Source organism: Coffea arabica, chromosome 10c (assembly GCF_036785885.1).
Source record: "Coffea arabica cultivar ET-39 chromosome 10c, Coffea Arabica ET-39 HiFi, whole genome shotgun sequence".
In the NCBI taxonomy this organism is placed as follows: domain Eukaryota; kingdom Viridiplantae; phylum Streptophyta; class Magnoliopsida; order Gentianales; family Rubiaceae; genus Coffea; species Coffea arabica.
The window spans coordinates 53469689-53484620 of record NC_092329.1 but is presented as its reverse complement, the minus strand read 5'-3'; the positions used below and the strand labels follow the sequence as shown (position 1 = coordinate 53484620).

The 14932-nt window shown below is 32.7% G+C and overlaps 1 protein-coding gene across 1 annotated transcript; it reads left to right on the top strand.

Annotated features, from left to right (window-relative positions):
* Nucleotides 1–11196: 11196 nt before the first annotated feature.
* LOC140016113 (uncharacterized) lies at nt 11197–14404 on the top strand. Its single transcript, XM_072069323.1, has 4 exons — nt 11197–11734; nt 11846–11974; nt 12096–12284; nt 14057–14404. Exons 1-4 carry the CDS (start codon nt 11483–11485, stop codon nt 14087–14089), a joined length of 603 nt encoding a protein of 200 aa, XP_071925424.1. The 5' UTR covers nt 11197–11482; the 3' UTR covers nt 14090–14404.
* The last annotated feature ends 528 nt before the right edge of the window (nt 14405–14932 follow it).

The window sequence follows — 14932 nt, the reverse complement described above, 5'->3', positions numbered from 1 at the left end:
GTGATGTGTAATATTATATTTTTTTGCTTTCTGGTACAACCATTATTTTTTTATCTCCTTGCCAAGCAATCTATTCCCTTACTCTACACAATACCCCCAAGTCTGAAACACTGTTGCGTATTTCAAAATAGCCACAACAGGCCTGTCATTCACCATCCAATATACCTCATTCGTTGAAATCTTCCTATAGCCAGACACTGTATTTTGAGAATTTAGATCCAGCGGCTCCCTATTTCGGTCTTTATAGTAACCATAATTCAAATATGCACTTTGGGGATATATTCCATGCCTTTCAACATATTCAAACATATTTTCTAAATTGTTGGCGTAGCTTTCTTCATGTTTTCCCTTCATCTTTGTGGTCAATTCCTTCCTCTTATTCGGCATCTCTAGCACCTTGTCTACAAGATATTGCCTCGACAATAGAACTAATATATTGCTCTCATGTTTCTTTTCGTATCTACCTTGTATATAAAAAGAAAGGCAAGTTACTGTAGCTAACCATCTTTTTGACACAAGTATTGTATATATTTTTGACAAGTGGACCTTTGATTATTTTACCTAAATTTTTCCTTCCCTTTTTTTATTCAATTGGACTAAAGGACTAAAATATTTTTTTTCTTGAGAAAATCAACTCCATCTCTTCTTTTTCTTCTTGCAGTAACTACTGTCATCCCTCACCTTTTTTATTTTTTATTTTTTTATTTTTTAAAACTAATCTAACTAAGATTGTTGCCATGTTCTTTTTTTTTTGTCAAGATGACAACTATTTAGCAAAAAATTTCTTTATTATTTTTTATTCCATTTTACATTTTCTTTTCTTCATTTTTTCTTCATCTCTAATCCCTTATGTTTGCTCTATTTTTTTATCATAATGTTATAGCCAACTGGCATTTGTTTGTTAAATTTATAAGATGATGTTTTATTTGGTAGTTCTTCATTGATAAAAGGTGAAATATTAAAATATGTAAAAAAAATTATAATTCATTTTATACCAATGATTATTTTCTATGAATAATAGAACAAAAATTCATTTTTTTATTTTCTTCTCCTATGATTTGATTTCTTACTTCACATTTTGTTTCCTTTTCTTTGTTTTTTGGTTACATTTTGTAATTATCTACAATTTTGTGTATTTGTTTAGGAGAAAGATATATCATGTGATGTTTCCGCCAAGATAAATCTAGTTAGGCATTCTTGTACCTTTGTTTTTCTCCATTTATTTCTTTTTGCAATTACTTTATGGCCTATTAAATTTAATTGAAGGATCCAATACGATTTTGTATATATTTAAACTAAAGTTAATTTTTGTATGTTTTTTAATTACTCAAGTGTTGTAGTATGAATTGGGTTGGTATACAAGGATTGCAGTCGGTGGTGGAAGTCACAATTGAGGCTTTCGGCCTAGAGTGTGACTTGATAAAAAATTGTTAGAAATTTTAATTTTGATTAGGAAGATGTTTTTGCAATAAAAAAATATTTCAATTCTAATTTGTATATGTAGACCAGGAAACATGACAATTCATATTTTTATCTAACATTGCTATTTATATTCAGGAGCTGCAGGATAATGTTGTCACCTTTAGGCAGAATTTAAATAGATGAACTGGATTCTTCTATCAAAAGAAAGAAAAATATGAAAGTTTATAGTAAGCTATATTGATGTTGAAGATTGTGCCATGTTTTAGTAACTTCCTAAACTTTTTTTCATTATTAAAATACTAAAAGTATTACGACTGCTTTTGATTTAGTTTTAACTAAAACTATACTACTATTAATACACCAATGTACTTATAGTGTATTAAGTTTCTCTCCTTTTTGGGTATCATCATAATAGTGGTTCAAAAATCTTTATTCAAATCACAATAAATAGAGAGGTTGACTTCATGGATGGAATTTCTCTTCACAACAAATTTTGAGAGATATTTTATTTATACTCCATATTGTGTTAATTGTGTTCCTACAATTAGGGGTGGGCACGGGTCGGGTACCCGCCCCTAACATGATTTGGCTGACCCGACCCTAATATATCGGATCAGCTATTTTGCGACCCTAACCCGCTCCTAATATTTTCGGGTACCCGAATAGCGGGTACCCGAAAAAAAGGGGAGGGTCATAGGGTACCCGCCCCTAAAAAAAACTATTTTTCAATAAAAAAAATTTATTTTCTACTTAATATCAACATGTTTTTCAATAAAAAAACATGTTTTTCCAATTAATATTGGTAGAGATATTATAATTAAAGTCCATACATCAACATTTTCACACATTTCATCCAATAATCAAATCGATCTCATAAATTTAGTACATATTAGAATATCTAATGGACAAAACGAAGTTTCATAATAATTTTAAGTACATCACCATTTTCACACATTTCATACTTCTACAACACAACAAACACAAGGATAATAAGTATTTGGTAACTTCCCCAAGGATATTATGGTACAAGACCGCATCTCAAATAAGTCAATTGTGAAATCAAGTTCGGAAAAGAATTGAATAGAACTAATTATTTTTGAAAAAAAAATATAACCAAAATAATGTTAAAAATCTTCCCCAACTTCTTTACATCTTTGGAATAGACCTTATGGTATTAAGGTGATGAAAAAGAAAAATAAATTTCTTACACTAAATAAAAGAGACAAATTTAAGAGATATAATTGCAAATGAATGACACAAATATTTTAATTATCTAGCTAACAGAAAATTGAGACTCCAAACAAAAATCTTTGATTGAATTGATGCAAGATTTGCATGAAAGATCGATGGAGGTAGAATAAAAATAAAAAAGATGAAATGGATGAACAATTTTTATAACAGAGTTTCACAAATTTTTTTTTTCATTTTTTTCATGTTTCACCGAGAATATTCACTTTCTAAAAAAAAATGAGAAGAGTAGATCATATAGGATTAGAATATGAGGCTACGAGCCACTTCACTTGCACTTAGGATTAAAAATTACAAAATTATAAAATGATCCCTACTTTTTTAATATTTATAAAATATACCCTGCGGGTCGGGTACCCGCGGGTTTTTATTTTTCTGATCCGTATCCGTATCCGATTTTTCGGGTACCCGACCCTCATCTGCCCCGCTAAGAAAAATCGGATCGGGTATCCTATTTTTCGGATCGGATCGGATCGGATTCATCGGATTTTCGGATCGGCGGGTTTTTTTGCCCACCCCTACCTACAATAAACAAAAACTATACGATAAAAATAATAACGAAAGTATAATTAACAAAAATGAGAGTTCAAATAATATTTGTCAAAATTAATTGCTTTGATGCTCAATTTTTCTCCTATATTTCTATTTATTCATCATGTGTCAAAATAATTTGATGCTATGCATTCGACGGACAGCGGGTATTTTGGTAATTTTACACAGCGCGTAATTTTGATTGCACACGGCGTAGCTTTGTTTACACAACGTGTAACTTTAGTACAAAAATTTATAGGCCCCACACACGTTATAAAAATCGATGTACAACTTGTAATTTGGACCGCACATTTTTTTTTGCCAAAATCTGACCGTTGACTGTTCAGGGACGGTCATCAAAATAACCGTCCCTGCACCTTGTCTGCACTCGACTAAATTTCTAGGGGGCCCAAACTGTGCTTTGCACAGTTCAAGTACCTCTAGTAGTAATATGCTGTAATTGTGTCGGAGATCGAGAATGCCGAACAAATGACAATTGTCAATATGACTTTGATTAGTGACAAAGTTTCCTCATTCCCTCGTTCAGATTTAGATATCAGATTACTATCAGTCAATAACTTAGTATCAGAGTTTCCTCGTTCTCTTATTCTGGGTTAAATTTAACAAAATCGTGATTTGATTTAACAAAAACATTGTTTTGAAAGTACTAATCAAACTCGATATAAGCCCTTCCTTTTTTTAACATAAGTTTTTAGTGTTTTGAATTTTATCTTTTCGTTTCGCTTGGAAAGTATTGAACAAAAACATTGTCTTTTTTTGGAAATATGAAATAATCCTTTATGTAAACTAATTATAGCTTTCTTGTTCGTAGACAAAGTGGATTTGAAATTGTCTTTCATTCCAAGGCATACCTTGTATCCACGTGCTTCATATTCACCCAGAGTTCGCTCCCAAAATTATAGCCATCCCTATCACCTCACGTCTTTTTTCAGTTTGGAAGAGAGAGGAGCGAAACAATCTAACCTATTGATATTGGAAAACCGAACGGATTCTTCCAATGTATTATTTTTGGATCTAATGAAATTCATAGGTAGAGGAAGATTTTTTGTATTTGTGGTTAATTATCTATTTTTTCCTATCTATGGTTTTGAATATGCAAATGAAGCCCCATGACAGGTGTGTATGTCGTCCTAGGGCCAGATGCAACAACAAGATGAATGATTTGATTAAATTAGGGCTATCAAAATGTGTGTTGTGATTGTAAATTATTTGAAATAATTTTGTGACAAAAGTACTGTAGCACTTTTTTGATATGATGTATGTGAAATAAAAAGATGATTGAAAAATATGTGGATGATGCAAGTAAGCCAGTGTGTGTAAATAAAGTATAATTTTTTACAATCCAAATAGCACTTCAACAGTCATTGGGTCTGTTTGGATTGTAAGTTATTTGGGATTATTTGAGATATTTTTACTGTAGCACTTTTTGTGATGTGATGTATGTGAGATAAAAAAATATTGGAAAGATAAAAAGGTATATTGGAAATTGTAAAGATGATGTAAGCAAATAAAATTGAAAAAATATGAAGCAATCCAAACAAACCCATTATTATTGGCTAAGACAAGTAAGGGTTTGTCTTGTGAGCGAAAACATAAACCGACCTCATGATTTTTAAATTCTTTTGCAATAACTAAAATTGAATTGACTAATTACAAGAAAATAGGGACAACAAAGGTAAAAATATATATATATTGAATTAACTATAATTTATTTATTAATCACTATTTCTTGAATGCCTATAAGAAAAAAGATTAATTTTGTATACATTAACAATATGTACACTTTTACCTTGCATGTATGCTACTTAATTCCAATTTGAATTTGAATATCATTTTTTGCATATGTGACATGTATCTAAAAGTAACAAGTGTATATATTGTCAATATATATAAGATAAACTCTTAAAACATTATTTTATGTCTATTGGTTTAAAAATTTTCATTCATTATCGTAACACCAAGGTTGGGGGGCCATAGGGATAGGGGTGACAATCAGGTCGAGTTGCGTGTTTGTGGGTCGGATTGAGACTCATGTATTCTAGAGAACATGTCAACCCGAACACGACTTGAAAATTTAAATGGGTCAACTATCGTGACAGAACACGACTCGTTAATTTCGCGGGTTATCCGAACCTGACTTGAATAACTTGTTTGCTCAATTTTATTTTTATTTTTTTTAACCTTCTCACTTTGGTAGTATGGTGAATTTTTTTATAATGGAGTTTCCATAAGATTATAGAAAATTGCAGCCCAATATCGTAGTAATTTTTTGGTTTTTCATTTTGTTCGAAAAGTCCTAAACAGAAAACAAAATAATGACACTTTCACAAATAAGATACCTTATTTAAGCATAATATTCGCGATTCTATCTCGTAATAATAATTTATAACTTCTTTTTATTTACTTTGTGCCTCTAATTTATTAATTAAATTATAAAATTAATATTAAATGGGTTAGATGGATCAAACAGGTCAACCCATGTTGGCCTAAATTGGATATGTTTACTTAGCAAGTCATTCGAGTCTGATTTGAATTTGATCCAAACCCATGAAGAGTAAAGCCATTGCTAATTTCGTGTTAAATTTGAGTCATATTTTTTAGTCGCGTCGAGAATTGCCACATTTACCTGGGGTGGAGATGGCCACCTTTACCACAGGTGCAAAAGAGCCAAATCGAGTCAAATTTTGGTCTAATCAAGTGAAGTGTCAAGTTAATTTTGCGAAGTTCGAATTCAAGCTCGAGCTTAAAAAATAAAAAAAAATAATTATTTTATTTTAAAAAATAAAAAAATAATTATTTTATTTTCAAAATGAATAAAATATTTCTAGTTTAGTATGATTTTTTTTTTTGTAAGTGGAAAGACTCGAACTCGAGATCTCTTGCCTACACTTCCTCTCCCGTACCACTCAACCTAACCCTTCCCCTAGTTTAGTATGATTTAACCATTGTTATTTCAGTTAAAGGTAAACAAGCGGTAGTTGTTTATCTTCATTTTTGTGGGAATTTTTCAATGTTTTCCTTTGTTTTATTTATTTTAATTTTTTGGTGTAGGAACTATGCGAGGGTGATGGCAAATGCCTTTGAAGGAGGTTGAATTTCATGATTGATTTTGGGAATTGAGTGGATGCCACTGCGTGTGGAGATTTGAATCTTTTGCTGAAATCACAGGGGAATATTATCTACTTCCATTTAAATGAGAGGGATATTCTACAATATGGTATAGTAGTTTAGACCATTTGTGTGGTAAAGTTGTGATAGACCAATAAATCAAGGACAACTAAGAAAACACAGAAATCAATGCAGGTTAATGGACTCACATGAGCCGGTTAGGCAACTCAAACCTTACAGGTTATTGGGGAACATGGGCCAAAAAAAATATAAAGTAAGAAGTGGAAGTTGTACCATGACTAAAAAGATTTTCATCACTGTGAAATGTTAATAAAACGTCTAATATGTTATTAGACTTATGTATAACTCGTAGACTCTAATCAAAGGCACATAATGGAGCATCCCAATTTAAGCGAACAAAGTCAATTTCATTGAAAAATTAATATGGAGTTATCCCAAAAATAAGTTTTGGGTAGGTAATCATACTCAATAGTTAAAAACGATCACCTACTGATTAACGACTTTATATAAAATAGGATAATCACGATTGTCACAACAACAATAGCGTATTCAACAATTTTGTTTTACCCTTTAAAGTTTCACAATGCCCCTTACGTGACAGGAATTGCAATAAATTGGAATAATTGAATCTAATTCAAAAATTAACAATTACCAACGAAAGTATCGTTATTAATCAGAGAGAGAACTTTGTGGAGTTTAGCATTAAATTGAACCAATTTAATGTAATTTAAAACATATCAATGGTTATTAGTGGCGAACAATCACCCCTATCGCCTAAATTACTCGCTTAACTAAATCTACCTATTAATTAATGACTTTATATAAAATAGGATAATCACGATTGTCATAGCAATAGGAGCATATTCGACAATTTTGTTTTACCCTTTAAAGTTTCACGATGCCCCCTACGTGACAGGAATTGCAATAAATTGGAATAATTGAATCTAATTCAAAAATTAACGATTACCAACAAAATATCATTATTAATCAGAGAGAGAATTTTGTGGAGTTTAGCATTAAATTGGACCAATTTATTAATTTAAAACATATCAATGGTTATTAGTGGCGAACAATCACCCCTATCACTTAAATTACTCGCTTAACTAAATCTACCTACTAATTAACGACTTTATATAAAACAGGATAATCATGATTGTCATAGCAATAGGAGCGTATTCGACAGTTTTGTTTTGCCCTTTAAAATTTCACGATGCCCCATATGTGACAGGAATTGCAATAAATTGGAATAATTGAATCTAATTCAAAAAGTAACTATTACTAATGAAATATCGTTAGTAATCAACGAGAAAACTTGAATTAGTTTTGCATTAAATTGGACCAATTGAATGCAATTTTTTACACATATAAACGATTTTCAGTGGCAAATGATCACCCTTAGCAACAATTACTTGCTTAACTCAATCTATCTACCTCTAAAATACTTTATATGAAACAAAATAATCACGATTGTCATAGCTTTATTTAATTGAGGTAAATTATCAAACAACCATTTGGAAGCACCAATTTTTTCACAAGTAATGATTATCAAACTTAAAGTCACTTCTTTGTTTATTTGGCATGAAAATATTCTAATTCCTAATTAAATGATTATGGGGGTGGGCAAAAGACAAATCCAGATTCAGTGGGATTGTGAATGACCATACATGAGAGAAAAGCCCTTTCTCCTTGCTCAAAGCGTAAAAATTTCAATACTCCAAGACAAAAGCAACAGTTCTTATTTTCAGTCACCATGCTTAGAGAACAAGCACAGTGTACAGGTATGGGACAGAAAATCTGTTGCGCCTCTCATTTGGAAAACAAAAATCTACCTCATCGGGAAACTAGAGTCTCATTTTGCATTATTGCCCAAAACCTCACCCAACCTTTTCGACAAATTAACATATGGATCAAAGGAGTGAAATGGGGCACAATAAAAACAGGAGAAGAGACATGAAAAAGCACAACAAATGCACCGGGGAAAGAGTAACGTCAAATGAAGAGGTAAGAAAGCAAGAGAAGCCAAAGGTTACCCTTCCAAATTCCTGGACTTCATATGCGCCCTAGGTTTTGGCTACGGTGGAAAGTGAACATTTCTGCCCACCGTGGGCAGAGCCAATATGAGAAGGCCAATAGTGCTTGGTGGGGCTAGGTAGAGGGAGTCAGCCTAAAGATATGCTGTGAATGAGTATGGCCATTTGCTTGTAGGACCAAACAATAAGAATGCAATTCACTTGGGTGGAAAAAAAAACTTTTGATATTATAGGGAAGCCCTTTTGCAAATTTGGACATCATAAAATGGCTCTGTAATTGGACATATTTTTAGAAACTCTCTAGCTATACTGGCCCCAACAAAAATGAAAATAAAAAGTGAGTGATACCAAAGAAACATGAAAGAAAAAGAGGACTAGGTATAAAGAAAACATTGGACTTTTCAAATATAGCGTTGCTATTTCGTACTTGAAATTTAAAAAAAATAATGACTCATAAGTATTGTAGAAGGATAAGTTAATTAAGTGGAGTGTAAAGATAAATGGAAGAATTAGGAATGTTGATGTGATTACATTATATGACAATTTACAAAAGTAGTAAATGTTAGTATTGTGAAAAAAATGTAGCTAAAAATTGGATGAAAATTAGATTTTTGCATATGCACATGCTGGAGTTGGACGCACATTGTTACATAAGTAATAATATTTTATTGTAATAAAAATTAAAACATGTTATGTTAGTAAATAAAATTTTTATCCAAATAAAGAAAAAAGAAAATAGTCAAAGAAAATTTGTGCCATAATACAAATGATGATTGTGACAAGTGTCAACTAATGAAATATTATAGGAGTTAAAATAAAAGATTTAAACATTAACATAAGAATTAGTTAGGCAACAATTGAAAAGTTTGCTTGAATTTTCAAAATAAGGAGAAAGAACAAGAAGGACAAAAAAGTAAAAGAAACTTAGTGGATTTACTTAAAGATTAATATTCTATATTCTATATACTGACAATGTACATACTGTCAGTTTTGAATAAATGACAACTATACAAAATTTATATTTGAAATCAAACTTCTACACGTATATCATAAATCCAACAGTGACAATGTATACATTGTCAGTGCGTGTAAGTTTATTCTTTACTTGACTATCTTAAACAATTTAGTTTCAATATGGATTTAGATTTAAATGAGTTATTCGAATCCGTCAAATCAAGACTCGCTAAATAAATAATTCTAAGTAACAACGTATAAGTATAACAAATAATCCAAAATTGAATTAAACTTTAAAAAAACACACGTGACATGCATTCAGACTAGTACAACTACTTTCAATAAAAAAATATTAAACCTTTTTATACTATCTATACAATCTATAAAGTTAAAGATTATGAGCATTATCATTTAGTGTTTACACGAGTTTAGTATTTTTTAAACTTTTATTTATACCCTTATTATTAAGAGTGTCTAATTTTTCCCCAGATTAAAAGCTATGTTTTCAAGGATAGTTGTGTCAATTAATTAATTGCACACCCTCCCGTTTTAAAACATGAACTAAAATTATGTCAGTAATTGGCCAATTCAAATTAATTACCAAATAACTAATTGCCACATCATAAACATTCTTTACAAAAATTAATTTTCATGAATAATATTTTTACAAAAGACCATAATTTTGATTAATTTCACACACCTAGAATATATCTTATGCACTAATATAATATTAAGTACCAATCGTTCATTGATTTTTCTTTTTCTTTACTTACAATTGGTCATTGATTCATTTTGCATACTCTCAAAACATTAAGTTAAAAACAAAACTCAGTTTGAGAATGGCATCGCATATTTCATGAATCTTCACAAAAAATTTATATACCATCAATCAAGTTTAGCATAAGTCAATTTATTTTCGTGTACTTAGAAGGCATTAGGTAATCTGGTTCCTTAAGGAATGAGTTTCAAAACTATTCATAGTGATACTTATCATTTGATTAAGGCTAATTGGAATGAGTTAATGAATATCGTATGCTCATTGTTTGATTGACTATTATTTTAATGGGGAATCAATATTTATTCACCAATGTAATTGATGTTTTTAATCAAAAATAAAAATTTAACAAATACTAGAAGAAATTAAGAGAGTAAAGAAAATTTAGAAAAAAAGAATAGGAAAAAGAAAAAAAATGTAAACCTATATCTATATTTTTAGTTATAAAACACTCTATGGGATTCAACAAAAAAAATCCATTGCTATTAACTAATAAATAATTCTTAGTGAATGCAGGTGTATTGTTAATATAATAGAATATTCGAAAAAGTTTACGTGACAATAAATTATTGAATATTTAAAAAGCATTAAATCAGAATGCATTGGATATATTTTAAACTCTTTAGATAAATAGATAGAAGACACACACACACTTCATGATAACGTAGAACAAATGAGATCTAACATTAAATTAAACTTTGCTAATGAATTTTGTACATACTAAACAAAATGTTTTCGAGTTTCCAAAGGATAAAGACGCCACTTTAAAATAATTAGGAATGCAGCTCACGGATGCTAGAACCGAAGACAGGAAATTGGCATCTTTTTTTTTTTTTTTTTTTCAAAGAAGGAAAGTGGCATCTTTATTCCTCCGTGAAGACGGGCTTTATTTTAGGGAAGTTCTAAAATTAAACTGTGGGCCTCTTGTTCATTATCCGTTCTAGCCTGCCTTCAGTTACAATTTTCATTTTTGTCTATTATCCGGCCCACCTAGCTGTGCTGTCCTATTCCTATTACTTCTAGCCACTGTGCAGAGATGACTCAGCTTTGCGCCATAAAAGCAACCCAAGATGGGTGTAGCGCCAAATTGTAGTATTTCAGATTATACGTCAGGGGCTAAAAGAATACAAAATATTAGGAACCAAGGAAGTTCGTTTATATATACATCGCGGATTCGCAGCCCCTCGAAATCGCTCTTAAAGCAAATCGAAAGAATTAGGGTTTGTTTGCTCTTCAGTTGGCTTCGGGAAAGTTTCTTTCCAGCGACGAAGAACTTGGAGTTTATCAACCAGCGGTGGAGGATCGAGGAATCGACGGAGAAGAAGTAGCGGACAAAGACGCCGACCAAGGAAAGTCATCCTCTTCCAGCGAAATGTCATCCCTAAACCGGGATGGACTTCAGTTTGATGACCTCGACGCCAATTACGAGTCCGGAGAGGATTACGAGTACGTGCGCAGCGCCGAGTCCGACGAGGCCGATTCTGACGGGTCCGAATCCGAGCCCGAGGGGTCGGGGTCAGGGTCCGAGTCCGACTGGTCCGAACACCACGCTTTCCTGTTCGATCCTTTTTTGGATGAATGGTCTATAAAAAATGAGGAAGAATTGGAGAAATATTATGATGTGGTATACAATTTCGTACCTTTTTTCTTTATGACATATCCATACAATCTGTTGAATCCAGAGCTTATAAATGCCTATATACATACACACAATTGCACATTTACAATTGCACAGGTATTTAATTTGGAGAAGACAAGAGGCCGTTTTTTTAACTGTCTTGAAGACTTGAAGACTGGTGGCGTTTTCTACAGATCTGTTAAGAACAGGGTGAATACTGCTATTATTCACTATAACAAGAAAAATGTATGTACGCTTTTTGCCTTTTTTTGTCTGTTTATTCGTTTTGGTTTTGTTAATCTTCTTCTTCTTCCTCCGCTATTTTTTTAACTATGATTTCTTGAAAAAAAAATTATTAAATTGGCAGCAAACTGGCTTTAGAGCAGGCAAGATTTTGAATTGCGTTCTCAATGCAGCTGGGGGTGCCAAGCTCTATTTGACCTTTGTGGCCAAGGATTTCAATACTGGTGATGTGCGGGAATTCCAAGCGTGTGTGTATGAATCTGCTGCTGGGGGTGATAGGAGAGTCAACCTTTGCAGGCTTAAAATTCCTAAGGTACCATCGTAGCTTTATATTGATCTTTTTCGGCTTCTGTGGTGTGGATGTGTTGTTTGTCCATTTTGTTACTTTCTTGCCTTGGTTGCCACTAATGGCTGTGCATTGCCTGCTGGATGGAAAACAGTAAGTAGTTGGCCTAGGTGTTAATTATGTTTCTTATAGTAAAAAGAAAACTTTTTGGTTTTCACCAGATATATTGGCAAAAAATGAGTTGTACCGTCGTAGAGATTGTGACATAAATCTGCAACTTGCCCTGGATTTTGGAGTTGTCAATATTGACAATGCTTCTGGCATTTGGTTGCAGCAAGTAAGTTTGGAGTCCTAAGCATGTACTGGGTGGAGTGTGGAGTCCTAAGCAGAATCTTTTAGTTGTTGAATTCAGATTTGGTTTCATTACTGAAGATGCATGGTTGGCCTATAAACACAGGATTTGTCTCATATGGACTGATGAAAATATTATGTATAGTTTTGATTAAACAGTAGTGTCATAATCTGTTAAAAAAGAAAGAAAAAAAAAAGAAAAAAGCTTTAGATTAAACAGTAGCGTCATAATTGGATATAATAACAAAAGCTCGAAAGATTCACTGACTTTTAGGGCTGCAAAGATCCCGTAGCAAAGGCTGGGTCCAATTTTTGGATAAGCTCATGCTCAGCTTACCAAATAGGGTTTGAATTTTAAAAGAGCTGAGCTGAGATTTTCTCATGATTGGAAACCGTGGTACACAAGTCTTTTTACCGTAATAGGGTTCGTAGTTACACCACTCCACTAATTTCACTCTTTCCACCTTTCACCTTAACTTAATCCGCTGTTTTCTTGTTCTCTCTCGTCTCCATTCTCGATACTCTTATACCTACCGGTCCATCACTCACTAACCCTTCATTGCCACCTACCAATACCACTGAGACTTCTACCTGCTAGTTGCAACCAATTCCTATTATTAACGCTATGCTCCTAATTTCTTCCTTCAACCAGCCTGGAGCCGCTGCCGGCGCCACCACCACCCATTGCAGACTGACACGATTTTGGTAGTTTTTTCTTCTCTGCATGGTGCTAATTTCACTTTTTACTTTTTTGGCCCTTTTTGGGTTTCTGCTGTGTCTGTTAACTGCACTTGGGTTTCCCTCGTAAAAAGTGGGGGAAAAATAAAGAAGATGTGCAACAGATACGAGCCGTTGTTGTTTATCAAGTTTAATACCTGGCCTCTGTAAGGGAGTTGTGACTGCTAAATTAAATTGTCAGGGCAATAACTAATCGAATACTCGGGTATAACGTGGGCACGTTGCCTAAGGATTGGAGTTAGGACCATCTCAATTGGTCATTAGTTTTTAAGTTGTAAACAAATTAGATTGACATGTTTTAAGCAGCCTGATCACATGGTAAATGAATCATATTCTGATTCTGGTTCTCATTCTGATATGATGTAATTTAACAGATGGTTGGCTCATGATAGTTGATTTACTGATTGTTTGGATGTGAAAACCATTTTGTTATGGTGTGGTTATTCAACTAGAAAGCCATTGAGAATAGTTGTTCCATGTGATTATTACAGATATCAAGTATCGGCGGCCATTTAGGCTCATTCCATGTCTGCTGCAAAAATGAGATGATCATTCTTTTTTTCCCCCCTAGATGAGATGTTTCTAGTTTAGTATGATTTAACCATTGTTATTTCAGTTAAAAGTAAACTAGTGGTGGTTGTTTATCTTCATTTTTGTGGGGATTTTTCAATGTTTTCCAGTGCTTTAATTGTTCCAATTTTTGGGTGTAGGAGCCATGCGAGGGTGATGGCAAATGCGTTTGAAGGAGGTTGAATTTCATGATCGACTTGGGAATTGAGTGGATGCTATTGTGTGTGGAGATTTGAATCTTTGCTGAAATCACTTGGGAATATTGTCCACTTAGATGCTGAAATTATTTTGTTGCTGGTTGCTGATTTTGTTTTTGTTGGTGTGGTCGTTGACTCGTAATACTTTGTTGATGATTTGGTCCTTTTGTTTCATGCCTGCGTCTGAGTTTATTGTTATGGTCGTTTACCATGTGGTTGCTGAGTTTTATTTGTATTACCATGTGATGGAACTTTAGACGTGTTAGTAAAGTCGTATTTGTTTTTGTGATATCTTTTATATATGTTTTGGAATATTAGTCGAGAATATTTTAGTTCAAAACAGTATGATGATTGATAGCTTTGCAATGCAAAGGCACATTAAAAGGCATAAATCAATATATCATGATACATCATGCTCCATAGATTCAAAGAAACTTAAACAGCAAAGCACATTAAAAGGCATAAATCAATGATACATGCTCCATAGAGTCAAAGAAACTTAAACAGCAAAGGATAGCAATATGTGCTTAAAACGAAACCTAAACAGCAAAGGATAGCAATAATGAACAATTGGGCTCTGTCTTCTTTAAAAAATGTAAATCAACATAACTAAGGATTTTGCTAATTTTTTACTACATGTTGACATCGGCTCTCTCTTGATATACCATAGTGGAGATTATCCAAATGTGAATGCTGAAGATCCTACAATTCTTTGGAACTGATATTTGTTGCGCTGAGTAAAATGCTATCAAAATCCTACAACGTAGCTCTCGGGAGAGGGGGAAGAGGAGAAACATAGCACACGTGGTACTTGAAGTT

Bases quoted from the DNA above. Each gene is read 5' to 3' on its own strand.
- LOC140016113 (XM_072069323.1), top strand. From the start codon at position 11,483: ATGTCATCCCTAAACCGGGATGGACTTCAGTTTGATGACCTCGACGCC. The intron at 11,735-11,845 runs GTATACAATTTC...ACAATTGCACAG, and splicing joins TGGAGAAATATTATGATGTG to GTATTTAATTTGGAGAAGAC. The intron at 12,285-14,056 runs GTACCATCGTAG...TTTTGGGTGTAG, and splicing joins GCAGGCTTAAAATTCCTAAG to GAGCCATGCGAGGGTGATGG.